The 16,442-nt window shown below is 43.0% G+C and overlaps 1 protein-coding gene across 1 annotated transcript in view; it reads right to left on the bottom strand.

The window, feature by feature from the left end:
- The window catches only part of Vps4b (vacuolar protein sorting 4 homolog B), a 33,136-nt gene extending 25,612 nt beyond the window's left edge, over window positions 1-7,524 (bottom strand). The window contains exon 1 of the mRNA XM_057770505.1: window positions 7,274-7,524. Coding sequence (XP_057626488.1) covers window positions 7,274-7,300 — 27 coding nt within the window. The 5' untranslated portion in view covers window positions 7,301-7,524. The remainder of the gene's footprint in view (window positions 1-7,273) is intronic.
- Window positions 7,525-16,442: the final 8,918 nt, after the last annotated feature.

Raw genomic sequence — 16,442 nt, forward strand, 5'->3', positions numbered from 1 at the left:
CTACGCTACCCAGCTTGGTTGATTTGAGAGACCCACACAGTAGAAGAAAACGAACTATTCTTGTAAGCTGTCCCCAAACAGTGTAGCATGAGCTTAAAACATAATCCAATTAGTTAATGGGGAAACATAATTTCACCAATGAGACTATAGACGGCATACCATCATTAGACATTTGAACAATACAAATTAAAACCACAATGAAAAAGACCAAACATCTATCACAATGGCTGAAAGTAAAAACAAACACAACATCAACGCTGGAAGGGATGCTGAGCATGTATAATGGTTTAGAAATTCTGAAAAACTGGGCTTTTATTTACAGAACAAAGTATTTAGCTAATATATAAACAAGCAACCACACTCTTAGACAATCACCTAAAGAAAGGAAGATTTGTGTTCACAAAAAAGCCTGTATATGAGTGAATGTTCCAGATAGCCTTCAATGGTATCATGGCTAAACAGTTATATAAAAATACTATGGAACACTAGGCAGCAATAAGAAGCGATGAACTATTGCTTTATAAGATTTGAATGAATCTTGAGGCTATTATGTTTACTGCAAAAAGCCAATACTGCCAGGCAGTGGTGGCACACTTTTTTAATCCCAGACCTCGGTAGGCAGAGGTAGGCGGATCTCTGTGAGTTCGAAGCCAGCCTGGTCTATGAGAACTAGTTTCAGGACAGGCTCCAAAACAACACAGAGAAACCCTGTCTCAAAAAACAAAAAGCCAATGCTACTGGTTCCGTATTAATGACTCCATTTATCTAATGCTCTCAAAATGTCAAAATCTGAGATGAGCAGGAATGAATTCTGCCAGGGAACTGGAGAAAATGGAGAGTGGACATGAGAGCAGCAGGAGGGTCCCTAGAGAGCTGCTCTAAAGTGCGACGCCTGCTTATATGCTGGCCACATCATCAGTTTAGAGCCTAAAACTGTCCTCACAGAAGCGGAAGCACACAAAAGCACACGTCAAAGTGGGGAATGAGTAAGAGCTACTCAATGTGTCAACATCAATATCCTGACTGTACTAGTTTACAACATGCAACTACACTGAATACTTCACACTTCTTACAATGGCACCTTAGGTCACAATAACACTGACGAAGCTTTGTAATTTAGGGGCTGGAGAAACATCTGAGGGGAGGCATTAAAGCACTCGTTGCTCTTCTAGAGGACCAGCATTCAGTTCCTAGAACCTCCATCCATAGCTCACAACCATCTATAACTTCATTTTCAGGAAATCCAATGCCCTCTTCTAGTGGTCATGGGCATTAATAACACAAAGGAAGCACAGACACAATACAGGCAATACTCCCATACACATAAAATAAATTCTAATGTAAAACATTTGCAGACATATGAAAATAAAGAACCATGAATTATTAAAACACTCCAATGGGTGGGGGGTGTAGGCATGGGACTGATGAGCTGGCATAGTGGGTAAGGGTGCCTACCACCAACACTGATGACTTGAGTTTTGATTCCTGGGAACCACACAATAGAAAATGAGAACGAACTCCTCAAAGTCGTTCTCTGACCTTTCCTAAGGCACATGTTTGTGCGGCACACACACACAAAAGCCATAATAAAAAATCAAAGTAAAATATTCTAATTTGGTTAAATTAGGTAGTAAACTGTATCTAATAGAAATAAGAACAAATGGGGAATGAGAATATATGAATAATACTCTTTAGGCTACACTAAACATAAGAACATAAATAATATGAAAATCACTCAAAACTCCACAGCCACTCACATGCAGGAATACCGTTAGACTCGGAAGCATGTGCTGACGTAGAGACGCAGGTGGGGCTACAAAAAGGAACTAATTTTATGCTTCACAGGTCAAACGGTGAGAATGTGAGGGCAAGTCTTCCCATGTTTTAACTAGGCAGGATATAAATGTAAAAGTCATACACATGGTTACCAGGTGCTTAGGACAACAGCGCACACAACCACATACTCTAAGGGCTTAGTGCTTAGGCCACAAGGCAGAAATAAATATTGTCCTTATTCAGACAAATTTTCTGCAGATTATCGTGAAATGCTATGTTTCTTTAGTCACTCATTTCCATCACTTAGCCCACAGTGGGCAATTGTGGGTTGCTACAAGCCCAGTTTGACATGCTAAATCCTTATCTCACTTTTTTTTAAGACAAGATTTTGCTATGCTGCTCAAGCTGGTCTTAAACTTATGCACTCAAGCAATCCTCCAGTCTTATACTCCAGAGTTGCTGGGATTACACATACATTCTGCCATGCCTAGCTTACAGCACAACTCTTATTTAGGTATCTGGTGTCAAACAGTGTATGGAATACATAGTCTTAAACAGTCTTGCATGTTGAATCCTTTAAAGTCTGATCAGTGATGAATGCCCCGTTTGGCCCTGCGTTTTGGTGGCATACTGCACGTGAAACTGTCCTGCATGTCTCTGAAGAGGGAGCTGTTCTTTGCATTTCCCCCATGTCACCCCAACACACTCGTTTTTGCTGTGACTCCCACATAGGTGTGGGCAGTCAGCCTGCTTCCGCTCTTGCCACACTTTGATGGCTCCCTGCTGCAAGCAGCAGAATATAAACACTGAAGCATGGTCTATATGGCCTTATATGCCACAGTCCCTAGCTCTGTACGGGATCATTCTAGTTCTACTTCAGCTGGCCACCCCTCAGAAAAGGCTCCCTGAATCTTCTAACCTCAGGCTGGATTCTATTCCTCTGTCAGCTCTCTTTCCCGCTCTTCTCCCATCACTATGGATGCAGTGGCTGTTGTTTGCACTCACAGGCAACCTCCTCAGTAATCCCATAAAGACAGACTTCTCTGCCGAGAGCCTTGGAGCCTAGAATGGCACTGGTAAATGATGGGCGCACTGTTAAGTTGCTCAATGAGGGGGAAACTCCAGGCATCTCTGCTCTTTGGTTATTCCTGTCGTCCCTAACAACAATCCCTCTTCTCTGGGTATTTCCAAGAGCACACAGGAGCTCGGCTTCAGGATTTGTACCCTGACATCTGCGACTGACATCCCTCCCTCAGAATTTGGTCTGAGCCTCGATTCTATTTATGCCCTCTCCACATGGAATGTTTTTTAGGACTGACAATCTTTATGAAGTTGATTTCCAAATTTATTCCATTTTGATCACGATGCCCACATCATTCCTACGAATAAAACGTTCCAGGTTGCTATAATTATATACATTTCTTTTTGCTATTATTTGTCTCTTTGCTCTCTGTCTCCCTCACTAGATGAAAAGCTTCACAAAGTCAGGGGTTATGCCTTCACTTTTTCACGCATCAGCATAGGGCTGGCATATGACCAAGTGACTTCATTGCCCCAGGGTCAGTCAGGTCCTAGCCATCAATATAAAGTACAAAGGTCCGGAAGATCCGAGATTGGCTTTTTCTGAGTAGATCATGGAGTATCCATCCTAGAAAATAGCATCTGGACAAAGACGTTCCAACCCCATCTGCAAAGGCTGACTTTTCCTCTATGCTCAAGAGTCCGTTTCCATCATACCCTTTGATGTTTACTCACTCCATTAGTGACAAACCACTGGACTGTTCTGCCCAGCCCTTCCCTTTTTGGTTGGGGCCTCCCCGGAAGAAAAACATGTTTAAGTTCTGTCTCAAATCAATAGATACAATATTCCATTATAACACACCAGCTCTCTTGGGATCCTAGACTTCTCTCTAGCTGCCACCTTAACATCTCTTTACCTCGACAACAAAGTCCCAGAGAAAGCCCCAAGTTCATTTGAGTTTCTTTAGCTCCTATTCCTGAAATGCTGTCTTTTGACTGTGAAAGCACTTGCTCATCTAACTTCCTCTCTATAGGACACAGCACTAGTAACAAATACTGAACAGTATCTCCTTTCTTGGTCTTTATTACACCACTAGATACTTACTGTGCTGTGATTATTTTCCAGTGTCTTTGATACGCTATAGAATACACGCTATATTCTTCTCATTCTGTAAATTCTCCAAGATGGGACTCTCTGTGTCCACCACCTTTACGCTGAACTTCCAGATCCTTATTGCTGGTACAGTCCCCAAGCACGTATATACGAAATGCTCACTTGGCATTTCCATCTGGCTGTCTCAACAAACATTTCAAAATTAGTTCAGAACTCAATTTCTTTTTCTTCTCTCCATGAATGCTTGTCTTTATCTTCAGAACCAACTTATATCCATTCTAATAGCCCAGAATGTTTGTAGAAAACCCAGACTCCAATTCCTCCTCTCTCACTTTTTAATTTAAGACACAGACTGAACTATTTTCTTTCTTAAAATTTTCTCTGCACCAGCCTTTCTTGGGCATTTAAAATAGGGACCATTCTAATTTGGCCAGTCACCACCTTCCACCACACAGATCCCTGTCTTGTAACTGGTCTCCTTTCATTCATACTGGCTACCAGTCACACGTTAACTGTATGCAGATCAAAGTTTGATTCTGAAACAAAAGCATGAAAATGCCTCTCCACTGTTCATTCACGTACAGCAGAATGAGGACCCAATATAAGATGCAGCACACAAACTCCTGGTGACTGTTAGGAATTCTGGCTCCTTTCCACACTGAGTTCCTGTCATGCTGGTATAACCCAAACCAAGCCACAAGACATACATACAAAGGACCCTATGCCATTGTCTCCCTGTAAAACCCCAGCTTCTCAACGCTTCAGTGATAGTATGGCCCTCCTGGTGCAACACACTCCCCAAAACCAACTTGTCTAGATTCCTATGACTGCCTGTACATGCTTCTAATGATTACACTGTGTTCTGTCAGTTGCTTTCTGCACACACACACACACACACACACACACACTCCCCAAATCTTAACAGTTTTATATAGACAGCAAATATTTAGGATTGGGTCATCTTTGAGTTTTACTTCACATTCTTTTACTTGGAGTTTTCTCCATCTCTCTACAAGGTTTTTTTTGTTTTGTTTTATTTTTTTTAAAAATTATGTTTCTGCTGGGCAGTGGTGGCTCACGCCTTTAATCCCAGCACTTGGGAGGCAGAGGCAGGCGGATCTCTGTGAGTTCGAGACCAGCCTGGTCTACAAAAGCTAGTTCCAGGACAGGCTCCAAAACCACAGAGAAACCCTGTCTCGAAAAACAAACAAACAAACAAACAAAAAATTATGTTTCTGCATTTTTTTTTATACCTGGAAAGCATTCACCATTCTTCTTCAAAGAACCAGAATCTTGCAGTGAAAAAACCCCGCATGCTTGTACTTCAACACTAATTAGCTGCATGTCTTTCAGCACACCAAAGGATCGAAAAGTTCAAGTTTCTAATCCCGTGAAACTGGAGTAGCATTCAGCTTGAAGAGCTGTCCTGAGGATTCAATGAGATCACATCCAACACTGAGACAACTGGAGCTAGTTCACTCTATCTGAGATCACACCACCTCTCTGTGAAACGTTTTTTATTTGTCCTTGGGAGAGTGAGCTGCACCTCCCTGGATGCTGACCCACACTAACCTCTAATCCTGTTACTGTATTTATGGAACCATTCTTTGTTTTAGTTCTTTGCATCCTGCACTAGGTTGAAAGTGTCTACAAAGATGTTTTGCTCTGTTCCTTGGGAAGGCTGCTCATTTAGCAGTTCTCCATCTGAATTTCCTAGCTAAAAAGCTGAAAAGGCTGGTGGAGAAAAGCTGGCTGAAAACACCACCACCAACAACTGCAGCTCAGCATCCTCCTCTTTACCACAAACACCTATACTGTAGTATTTGTCAGCTGCGTCTGGGTCACTGAAGAACACCTAGGATTCCACAGTCCATTCAAACACAACACACCTGGTTATAGAGTCAAAGTACAAATGCTAAAAAGATGCTAAGTATTACAAAAGAAACCATCTTTTGCCAGGCAATGGTGGCACATGCCTTTAATCCTAGCACCTGGGAGGCAGAGGCAGGCGGATCTCTGTGAGTTTAAGGCCAGCCTGGTCTACAAGAGCTAGTTCCAGGACAGGCTCCAACGCTACAGAGAAACTGTCTCGAAAAACCAAACCAAATCAAAAACAAAACAAAATCAACAACAAAAAAGAAACCATCTTAAATATCCAAAGGAAAGCCTTTACCAATAAACAAATACATTCATGAAAAACAAAACAGCAAAGACAAAACCAACAACAACAAAAGCCCCTAAACCCCCAAACCAACCAAACTAAATCCAAACAACATTTTCTGAATAGGGTTACAAAAAAATAGATTTACAAAAACTTGGTAGAAAAAAATAAACACACACATCAACAGTGAACTCAATTCTCAGAAATAACCATGTTTGTAGTTAGAGTTTACTAAAGATAGCAAACATTTTAATAATCTTTCAGGCTGAACTTCAAGCTTCTCCACCCATTCTCTGTGTGTACTGATCTCTGTTTAAAGGGCCCTCCTTCAGGTGGAATTTCTTCACAATCAATTATTCTCTGTTTACATTATCATTGCTACTTATACCAAACACTCAACAAGTAACTATTGGAGAAACTACCAAAAGATCGATTGGAGGGTATTTCGTTCTACTCTTTGACAAATAACTTACCTCCTGGGCTAGAAGTCTTGGATACCAAGGCACATTCAATCCCACTGACAATCCCATGTTGGCAGACAGTGCCACAAACATATGTCAATGAATGCCGTCCCACGAAGGAGCAATAATCTTTTCCTAACATTAGCTATCTTAGGAATCCAAAATTTACATACAAAACACTTTTTCTTTTTCCGGTGAAGGCAGGAAGTGAAGATACAGATTAAAATACTCCCCGGTCTTAAATAATGCAATCTGGGAGAACATACATAAAAACATATTCTTAACGAATCCATGGGGGTGGCTCTAACCTCAGGTTCTTGGGCTATTTTCGTATTTACATTCACCAGACACCTGGAAGAGCTTTGTTTATCAGCATGAGAAACCGAGACCCTATTCCAAACTGTCCAGAGTAGTGCTTTGCCAAAATTATACTTTTCCTTTCTTCCTGGTAGAGAAACTGGAGCTCTTCCTGATTGGAGAGATCTGCCCAGTTCGGGCCAACTCTGCTGGTTTGTTTTTCAATGCCACCAGCAAATCAAGAGTCCTCTAGACAGACGGTGAGGCTCAGAAGACGGCAAAGCCAGCCCGTCTGGGAAGCGCCCCTTCTCCGCAGCAGGGTCTGCGCGGCCCCGCCTGCCTGGGCCCGGGACAGGGGCGCGGCCGTTCTTCGCTCCCCGCCCCCACCCTCCCCGCACCGCCCCCGGCCCGGTTCTTTAGAGAGGCTGAGGAGGGCCGAGGTACCTGGAGGTTGGTGTTCGTGGACGCCATGGTGGAGCTCCGAGGTGGGTCCCTGCGGAGGAGCGCGGGCCGAGGACCACCGGCAGCGGTACCGTCGAGTCGCGCTCGGGTCACAGTCGCACTCCGCCGGATGCGGTGGCTCTGAGACCCCGAGCAGCAGCCTCGGCTCTGGAGCTGTAAACCTACGACGGACTCCGCCAGCCACCCGACCCTCCCCACAGAACTTCCGCAATCCCGAGCCCCTTTGGGCTCTGGTCCCGCCTCCCGGCCGGCACTTCCGCCTCGTCATCCGCACGCGCGCTAACTAGTCACCCAGGATGCATCTCGCCACAGATGAGCTCGCGCGAGATAAGAACAGGAAGTCAAGATGCCAATCCAGGCCTGGCGGAAGTGAGGGCGAACGCCAGCTCAGGGCGAGTTCAGTCCTGAAGGGTGGGGCGGCTTGCAGTGACAGGGTAATGCAGTCACGGGTGTGTGAAACTTCTTTTAAATGTTTTTATTCGTCGTGAGGATGTGATGGGTCTGGTCGCGCTGTTGGCTCGGGAAGCTTTGGAAGATTTATGTGAAAACGTTCCGCGCAGCCACTGCCTCTGCGCTTTAGATCTGGCGATGAAGCAGTCTGCTGAAACCTGTCTTGCAGACCGAGTATATAAAATACCAGTTATAATATACAAAGTAAGTTATTGGCTCCAGAGGGTAACTGCCTCAGTGGTGTTGTACATATCAGAATTAGAAGCAGAAATGAAATATTTCTTTTTCTCAGTTCACTGCACAATCCCCATTTTCTTCCTTTCTTCCAGGCTAGGCTTCTTAGAACAGAGTGGAATAGGTGTTTATCGCTCCATAATTGTATTTCTTCTGTATGCACTTACCCGTTTCGTATCATACGGACTGTCTTTCCGTCTTTAATATCATGCTCAACCACCCTTGAAGTTGCTTTTTTGTAGTTCTCTAATGGTTCTACATTTTCCACTGGCTCCTACTCACCCTCCTCTAGGTACCGAATTTTCTCAAGTCATATCTTCCCGCTACACCATCTCCATTCATCCTCTTACTAAAGGTGTCCACAGACAGAAATGACTTAAAATCAAAATTTTGAAGCCCACTCTGTCCTCTGCCTTGCATTTGCTATGTCCTTCCCAAGATCCATCCACAGGGTTTTATTTGCTGTGTCAAAGCCAAATTAATTACCTTCTACCACAAATTTTGTTCTTTGCTTTCTGTTTGGCATCACCAAACTTGCTGCATTCAGGCTCAAGGCTCAGAGCTCACCCCTCTGCCCTGCAACTTAGTTCTTGCTTCTCGTTTCTCCTTTCCCAATAAAGTACAGTAGGAACCCAACCTGAGGATGCAGGGCATTTGATAGTTAGTAAGCTGCTTAATTTATTGCTTAAAATCAGCTACTGGTTCCCAGTGATGACCAAATAAGCTTGACTTTTCCTGAAAATATGACCAGACTCTAACTTACCTATCAATCAGTTCCACTTCTAAAATATTTTTCTTTTGTGCATTGATGAGGTTGACTCCAAGAATCCTTTGCCTTGAGCATGCCCTCCATAAATAAACTGTACCCCCAGCCTTTCAATTCCTAATGAAACTAATTCCTAGTGAGACTAAATACAAATGCTGAGAAGACTGTTCGTGTTCTTGCTCCGTAGTCTAAATGTCAGACTGAAGACCCTGTTGAGATGTATCGAGTATCATCACCATGAGCCAGTCTGTTCCAGACACTGGACATCAGCCAGTGTCACTCATAAGATGTTCTCTCCATGTGCAGTGAGGAAGGTACATTTTCTCTGTGATGCTATTCCTCCAAACCCATAACTCCAGTCAATTAGGAGAAAGTCCTCACAGGGTGTTTCTGCTTCTGTAAAATAAACAGCTCTATAAAAAAACGTCAAGGTCACCAAAGACTCAGCTACGCTGAGCTTAATAGAAACGGTGGGACCCAGTCACTTTAAGCTTAATGGAGGCCTGAGTCTCAGTAGTTTACCCCGAGGCAATACTTGGGTGCAGGAAGGACCACAAACTGAGATTACCTAGGCACCACCCAAGAACAGATCATCCCAAGGAAATCCCTAACATTCCAACCGTTGTAGATAGGATCACCTGCCAGCACACACTCACCAGGACAGGACACCCTCTTGACAAAGGTCAGTCAATCAGAGGTCATGAACCTCAGAAACCCTTCACCCCCTTTACTACTTTACTACTCACCTCCTTTACTACTATGAAAACCTAACTCTGACTGAGCTCGGGGCTCTCCAATTATTCCAATACGTTGGACACCAGAGAGACCAAGTTTGCAAACTTCTATAAAATAAAGGCTCTTAGTGATCAATAAAGGAGGGCCCAGCCCATGGTAGGTGGTGCCATTCCTGTGCTGGTTGTCTTAGGTTCTATAAGAAAGGCTGAGCAGGCCGTGGGAAGCAAATCAGTAAGCAGTACCCCTCCATGGCCTCTGTATCAGCTCCTGCCTCCAGGATGCTGCCCTGTTGAAGTTCCTGTCTTGACTTCCTTCAGTGATGAACAGCAATCTGGAAGTGTAAGCTCAAGAAGCCCTTTCCTCCTCAACTTTCCTTTTTGGTCATTGTATTTCTTTCATCAATAGAGACCCTAATTAAGATAGTAAGCGTCCAATTTTTATAAATCAAGAAGCTAATTGGGTGATCAAGAAGACACTTTGCCGAGCTGGAGAGTGAACCCAGGTCACCTGTCTTCAGGGACAATCTCATCTGAGAACTATAGAGACTGAACACACCACGGCACTAGAGAGGCTGCTCATTTCTGATTACTTGGGTAGGGATGTCTAAGGGAAGTGTAATTTGAACAGAATATCAAATCTTAAATTGATTTCCACAGACCAGGCCATTTCAGACAGCAGTCAGGATAGAGTAAATGCACAGATGGAAGCCATCCAACACATTTATGGGCTGTTGGCATGCAGGGAGCAGAAGCACTTCGGAGAAAGAAAAGAAGGAAATGACGCTGGAAATGTAGCAGTAGATGCTTCTGGGTGCATAGGTCTTTGTGTGTCAGGCTTTCCCTGCAGCCAGTAGGATTTGGGAAAGCCCAGCATTGTTGGTCCTTCTTGACTGGTGGGATATTGGCTTTATGAAGAAGGATATGAGTATCTCTTGTAGAATGGATCAAGAGAAAGCAGGTAATAGGATAAAGTACCTGGTGTCTTGCTTCTACACTTCAGGAGAGAGAGCGTAGAGCCAAAAGGATACTCCCTGTTTGTGTTGCTGGGGCACAAAGCTTACTTCTTACCTCATGGGGTTTGGCTAATAGTAGATCATTTTCTTCAATTGCTTTTGATTAACTCAGCCTGTTAAATAAACACAAAGAAATTCTTCAAGTGTCTGTTCCAGTGTTACTTACTCATGAAGTCTTGGAAATGTCTTCATTCTCACTGTACCTTGGAACTTGAATTCCCCTTAGATGTGTGCTGAGTGCTTGTGAATCATGAATAAGAAAACAATCTGTTACCGTCATTGGCTTAGTATCCTTCCTTCCTAGGGGTAGATCTCCAAAGCCTCACCTTCCTACACTAATCTCCTGGGCACTACACCTTACATGGTCTTATAACTCCCTCTGCCCTTACCTCGACACACACCCACAGACTGTGTTTTCACACAATCAAAGTTAATTGAGCAAAGACGCTTCCCTTCCTCAAGGGAAACCTTTCAGGGAACCACTTTCTGGCTTTAGGAATTTTGGAAATGAAAGGAGCTTATGGGTGGTGTTTATGGATTCAGCCTTTCAAAGAGTTTGACATGAAATTCAGTTTCATAAACAAAATCCATCTCAGTCTTAAATGGAAGACTTAAAGTGCATAGTCGTAAGACCTTCTCTGTACCCTGTACAGCCACCCATGCATACCCACAAGTCAGGTCTCTACTTGTTGAGTTTCCATCTCTCATGACCTGGACTACAACTGGTAAGCAGGCCAAGTGCTGGCAGGGCTAGTCCTGTGACTGGTGACTCATGGGCATTCTCAGGCTAGAAACCTGCTGGCCCACTCAGAGGCACACCTTTCTGAATATACTAAAGTATTGTGAAAACCAAGCCCTTTCAACTTAGGGTACTTGTTTTACTTCTTTTTAAATTTTTGTTTTATTTATGTGTTTGGGTGTTTTGTATTTCTGTGTACTTCATGCTTGCCTGATGCCTGTGGAGGTCACAAGAGGGCATCCAATCTCCCAGAACTGAAGTTAAGATGTAGGTGCTGGGAACTGAACCGAGGTCCTGTAATCCCCTATAAAATGAAAATAAAAAAAGCAGATCACATACTTCCACCATAATGACACAGGATATCTATTACCATTCATAAATGGAGGAAAGGGGGGCACAGTAAGAAAATACAGGACCAAAGCAATACCAAAACCCAGCTGGGCAAGCTCCAAACTCTCCACCTCCATGTCTGATATCAAAGAGCTCTTCAGGTTTCCAGCTTCTTTCAGTTGCTTTGACTGCATCACTTCTCCCTCTTGGGCTGGTTCTATTTTTTGTTAGCAGAATTTCTTACAGGTATCCCACAGATCTGGCATTTCCAACATTTTGGGATCAATAAGGCAATCCAGGCTTCAACTTTATAGCTTCATGCAATGAGCTCTCTAGGCCTCCATTCAGGGACACCCCTGACACATGCCTGGCTTCTGCAGCTTTCCTTCGTCACACAGAGAGATTCCATATCCCCTTTCTTCTTTCTTTCACTCTAAAGCCAGGACCATGTGGCTGAATCTGGCAAGTACTGCTGCTGCTGGGCCTGGAGCATGGCCCTCTTATTCAATAACACCTTCTCCAACTTTCTGTTTGTGTGTGCAGATATCCATGGTGGGCAGAAAAGGGCGTTGGATCCCCTGGAGCTAGAGTTACAGGTCATTGTGAACCACTTGATGCTGGGATCTGAACTTGGGTCCTTGGAAAAAGCAGGAAACATTCTTAACTGATTGAGCAACCTCTCCAACCTTCACAGAAGTTTTTTTTTATATTAAAAACTTTTGAATGTTTTAATTAGCATATATTAATTAAAGTAACAAGGAATTTCACTATGACATTTTCATATATGTATGTGGTGTGATTTTATCATGTTCACTTCTGCTTCCTTCTCCAAATTAGCCTCCTTTCTACTTTTCTGTATTGAGAGAGAGAGAGAGAGAGAGAGAGAGAGAGAGAGAGAGAGAGAGAGAGAGAGAGAGAGAGAGTTGCTTATGGAAGTTTATTAGGTGATGACCCAGCACTGAATAGCATGATCTCCCAAATAGTGACAATGTCATTGTTAAGCTAGTGACATGAGCAACACAATTTGGCATAGTGTTCTCTGAGTTGAGAGAACTTTTTCCTGGGAAATATAGTACATGTTAGTGGTTCACATTTCCATTTGATTTTTAAATCAAGTCAACCCAGCAGGGTTTAACAGACACAAAGGGAGTGCAGTGTAAGAGCAGCAGTCATGCACCACACCAGAGAAGACTCCAACCTGACTTTGTCACAGCGTGCTTTTCTTTCTGGAAACAGTGCACTTGGCCCTCCTTTACCTCATCTGTACCCACGTCAAGCAAATCTTTGTGCAAACCTCGGCTTTGCTGCCATCTTCCTTTTGCTTCTCAAAGTCCATGAACATATGTCAACACATATGTTCTTGATACTATCAAATTTTTTTGAAACAGGATCTGATGACCAATTTTAAATGTCAGCTTCATGAGGTTTATGCACGTGGGAATGTGCATGTGAGTACAGCTGTGATGTGGGAGTCCCCTCTGTGTGCTGTGATTACCATTAATGAATAAAGAAACTGCCTTGGCCTGGTGGTAGGACAGAACGTAGGTAGGTGGGGAGGACTGGACTGAATGCTGGAGAAAGAAGGGTGGAGTTGAAGAGATGCCACGGAGCCACCAGAGACAAGCTGGGAATTTTACCTGATAAGCCACAGCCATGTGGCGATACACAGATTGATAGAGTTAAATTAAGATGTTAGAGTTAACCAATAAGAAGCTAGAGCTAATGGGCCAAGCAATGATTTAATTAATACAGTTTTGTGTGGCTATTTAGGTTTTGGGCGGCCGGGACAAACAAGCAGTTCCCCACAACACAGTTGCCAGAAGGGAGTGAATCACCCGGTGCTGCAGTTACAGGTGGTTATAGGTCACCTGACCTGGGCACTGGGAGCTTAACTGGTGCTGCAGATACAGGTGGTTAAAAGTCACCTGACCTGGGCACTGGGAGCTTAACTGGTGCTGCAGTTACAGGTGGTTATAAGTCACCTGACCTGGGCACTGGGAGTTTAACTTGGGTCTTCTATAAGAACAACGCACTCTTAACCACTTAGCAATCCTCAATTATAAATATTTTTTAAATGATTTAATTTTTCCCATGAAAAAGTACAAATTGGTTGTAGTTGTTTGTCGAACACATGGAGAAGCTTCATGAGTCAGTCACTAGCTGAACATTGATTAATCAGCCCTTTGTGAGGTTTTCAGTGAAGACAGTACTCCAGACAGAGGATGTGAAGACTGAGCAGTGACCCCCAGGAAAAGGTCCGCTTGAGTGAAGTCTTACAAGGAGTAGTCTGGTAATGCTATGCTGTATGTCAGCTTCTGTGTGTAATACGTTCAGATAGATTTGGGGGACAAGAAAGATGGCCGCGCAGATGAGCAGTGTTCTTGCTGAAGATCTAAGTTCAGCTTCCTGTGCCCATGTCAAGTAGCCTAAACCACCAGTTAACTCTGGCTCCAAGGGATCCAGTTTCTTCTCTTGGCCTCCACAGGCACCTGTGCTTGTAGGTACATACTTGCACATAGATACATATGATGAAAAATAAAAAAAAAATTCTAGAAAAGAGATAGGTTTCGAGGTAGGTTCAAATGGTTAGATGAAAAAGTAGAAACTGACAAATCTAAGAACTGTTTTGAGCTGCTGTTTCCAAGCATTTTAAGATAGACATTTCATACTCCTGTTCCTGCACTAGGTGGAAGGAGGCTGAATTTTAGATTAAAACATGTGATATGGAATTCTTTTAAATTTATTTGTGTGTGCATGCATACATGCTTGCATGTATGTGTGTGTACATATTTATGTATTTTTGTGCATGTGTGGTGTGTGGTATGTAAGCATGTGCATGCTTCTGCTCCTATAGGAGTCAGTTTTTTCCTTCCATTGTGGGTCCCAGTGGAAGACACAGTGATCACACCCATTTGACATATAAGCAAACATTCCAGCAAGGGAGATTGCTCAGTGTGGAAAGGACTCCAAGAACAGGCGTTAGACTTGGTGACACAGTTATGTCTGAACCAATGCCATTTTTCAAGTAGTTAGCCAACCATTGCTGGCTGAGATTCTGATGGCTCTGCTGCACTTGAAACTGATGTCAAATAGATTCAAAGGAGAAATATAACATGGTCATTTGTTTCTGAAAATCTGTATTCAGTTGAAAAAATGAAGCAGAAATCAGCTTTTGTGCCCTCAAATGACCAAGAAACACAATGTGTGCTTCGGGAGTTAAAACGAGAAGTAAGAAATTCATGGATTCAAAGAGCACAGAAAATCTGGGCCTGAACTGTGCTGCAGAAACTGGATGCAGTGAAGGAATTTACTTGCCCATATAAAAGCACTCAGTGCTACAGAGCTTTTTTGTTTGCATATTATTCAAATTATAATTACAAAATAGAAGTTTTAAAGGCCCAAACATTTATTCATAATCTTGGCCAAAGTCCACATTGGAGAACTAAGAGTAAGTTAAAAGCCACTGCCAATTCAATTATTTAATTTCACTGTATTAGAGCCCAAGTTGCCAAATAATGATCTCATTACCAAATTATATCCTGGGAAAATAAGCTATCTAGTGCCAAGCAAACTATTCCCAAGGATAATTCCTGGCCAATGGCAGTTTTTGAAACTGTAAAATGACTGTGTTTTTCACAGGAAAATTTCATCTCTGCTCCTGGTACTCTTGGATATTTCTACAGCTTACCTAAACTAGAGCAGTGAAGGGTATCCCACACAACCCATCCGTAACTTGTAGATGGCAGGTTTTGTAAAGAGGAACGTAGGTCTATAATACTATGTGGGGCTAGGGAGACGGCTTGGCCAATAAATCATGAACTTAAATCCAGATCCCTAACACTGACATAAAAATCTAAGTGTTGTTCTGTGTACCGAGGATGCAAATACAGGAGGGTCCCTTAAGTTTACTGGTCAGCTACTCTTGTTGAATTGAACTTCATGTTCAGTGAAAGACTCAATAAATAAATAAATAAACAAAAATAAATGGACATCAATAGAGAAGACACCTGATATTGATTTCTGGTCTCTATACCTATGCTCCCATGATCCTGTACATACACATGTGACATATTCAAAGGCGTGCACATACACACAGGCTTCTAGAGTTAATCACAAATGATTCCCATATATTACTCTGACTGTGTGTCACAGTTGTTGAAAGTACAGTGCTAAGGCGCCACACGCGAGAGTATTACACATAAAGACATGACGATTCAGCAATGCTCAGTTCTCATTCGTGTGTGTGGGCCTATCTTTTCAATGGTGGTGCTTTTTAGAAGCAAAAGTATCAAGCTCCTTCTTAAAAGAGAAAGTATACAGTCTCTATTAAGACAAGAAATATCCCAATATAAAGCAGTTTTACTGTGCCAGGGACAAGTGAGACACTCTAAAAAAAAAAATGGATGTCGTAAGAGTCCCCACATGGTAGATTTAGGTCAGGAGAAGAACCTTGGAGGGAGCTGGAGACATTAGCTTGGATCCCCTCAAAGACCACAGAGTGTAAAATATCACGTAAGTGATCCAAAGTGGCTGGGGTGGATCCCTTCAAAGACCACAGAGTGTAAAGTATCATGTTAGTGATCCACGTGGCTGGGGTGGATCCCCTCAAAGGCCACAGAGTGTAAAGTATCATGTAAGTGATCCACGTGGCCAGGATGTCACTCAAGAGACCTGAACGAGTTGACTGTTATGCAGAAGGTGTATAACACTTCGGGCACTTTTACATTTCTCAAGAAAGAAGGAGGCATGTTGTGCATGGATCCTATAATTCATGGGCATCATAACACAAATCTATCTTAGAAATACCAGGATGTTATGATCTTACTACGCTATGTCTGCTTACTGTGTTGTGGTGAATAGGCTCTCTAGGCTTAGAAGCTTGAAG

This window comes from Chionomys nivalis, chromosome 5 (genome assembly GCF_950005125.1).
Source record: "Chionomys nivalis chromosome 5, mChiNiv1.1, whole genome shotgun sequence".
In the NCBI taxonomy this organism is placed as follows: domain Eukaryota; kingdom Metazoa; phylum Chordata; class Mammalia; order Rodentia; family Cricetidae; genus Chionomys; species Chionomys nivalis.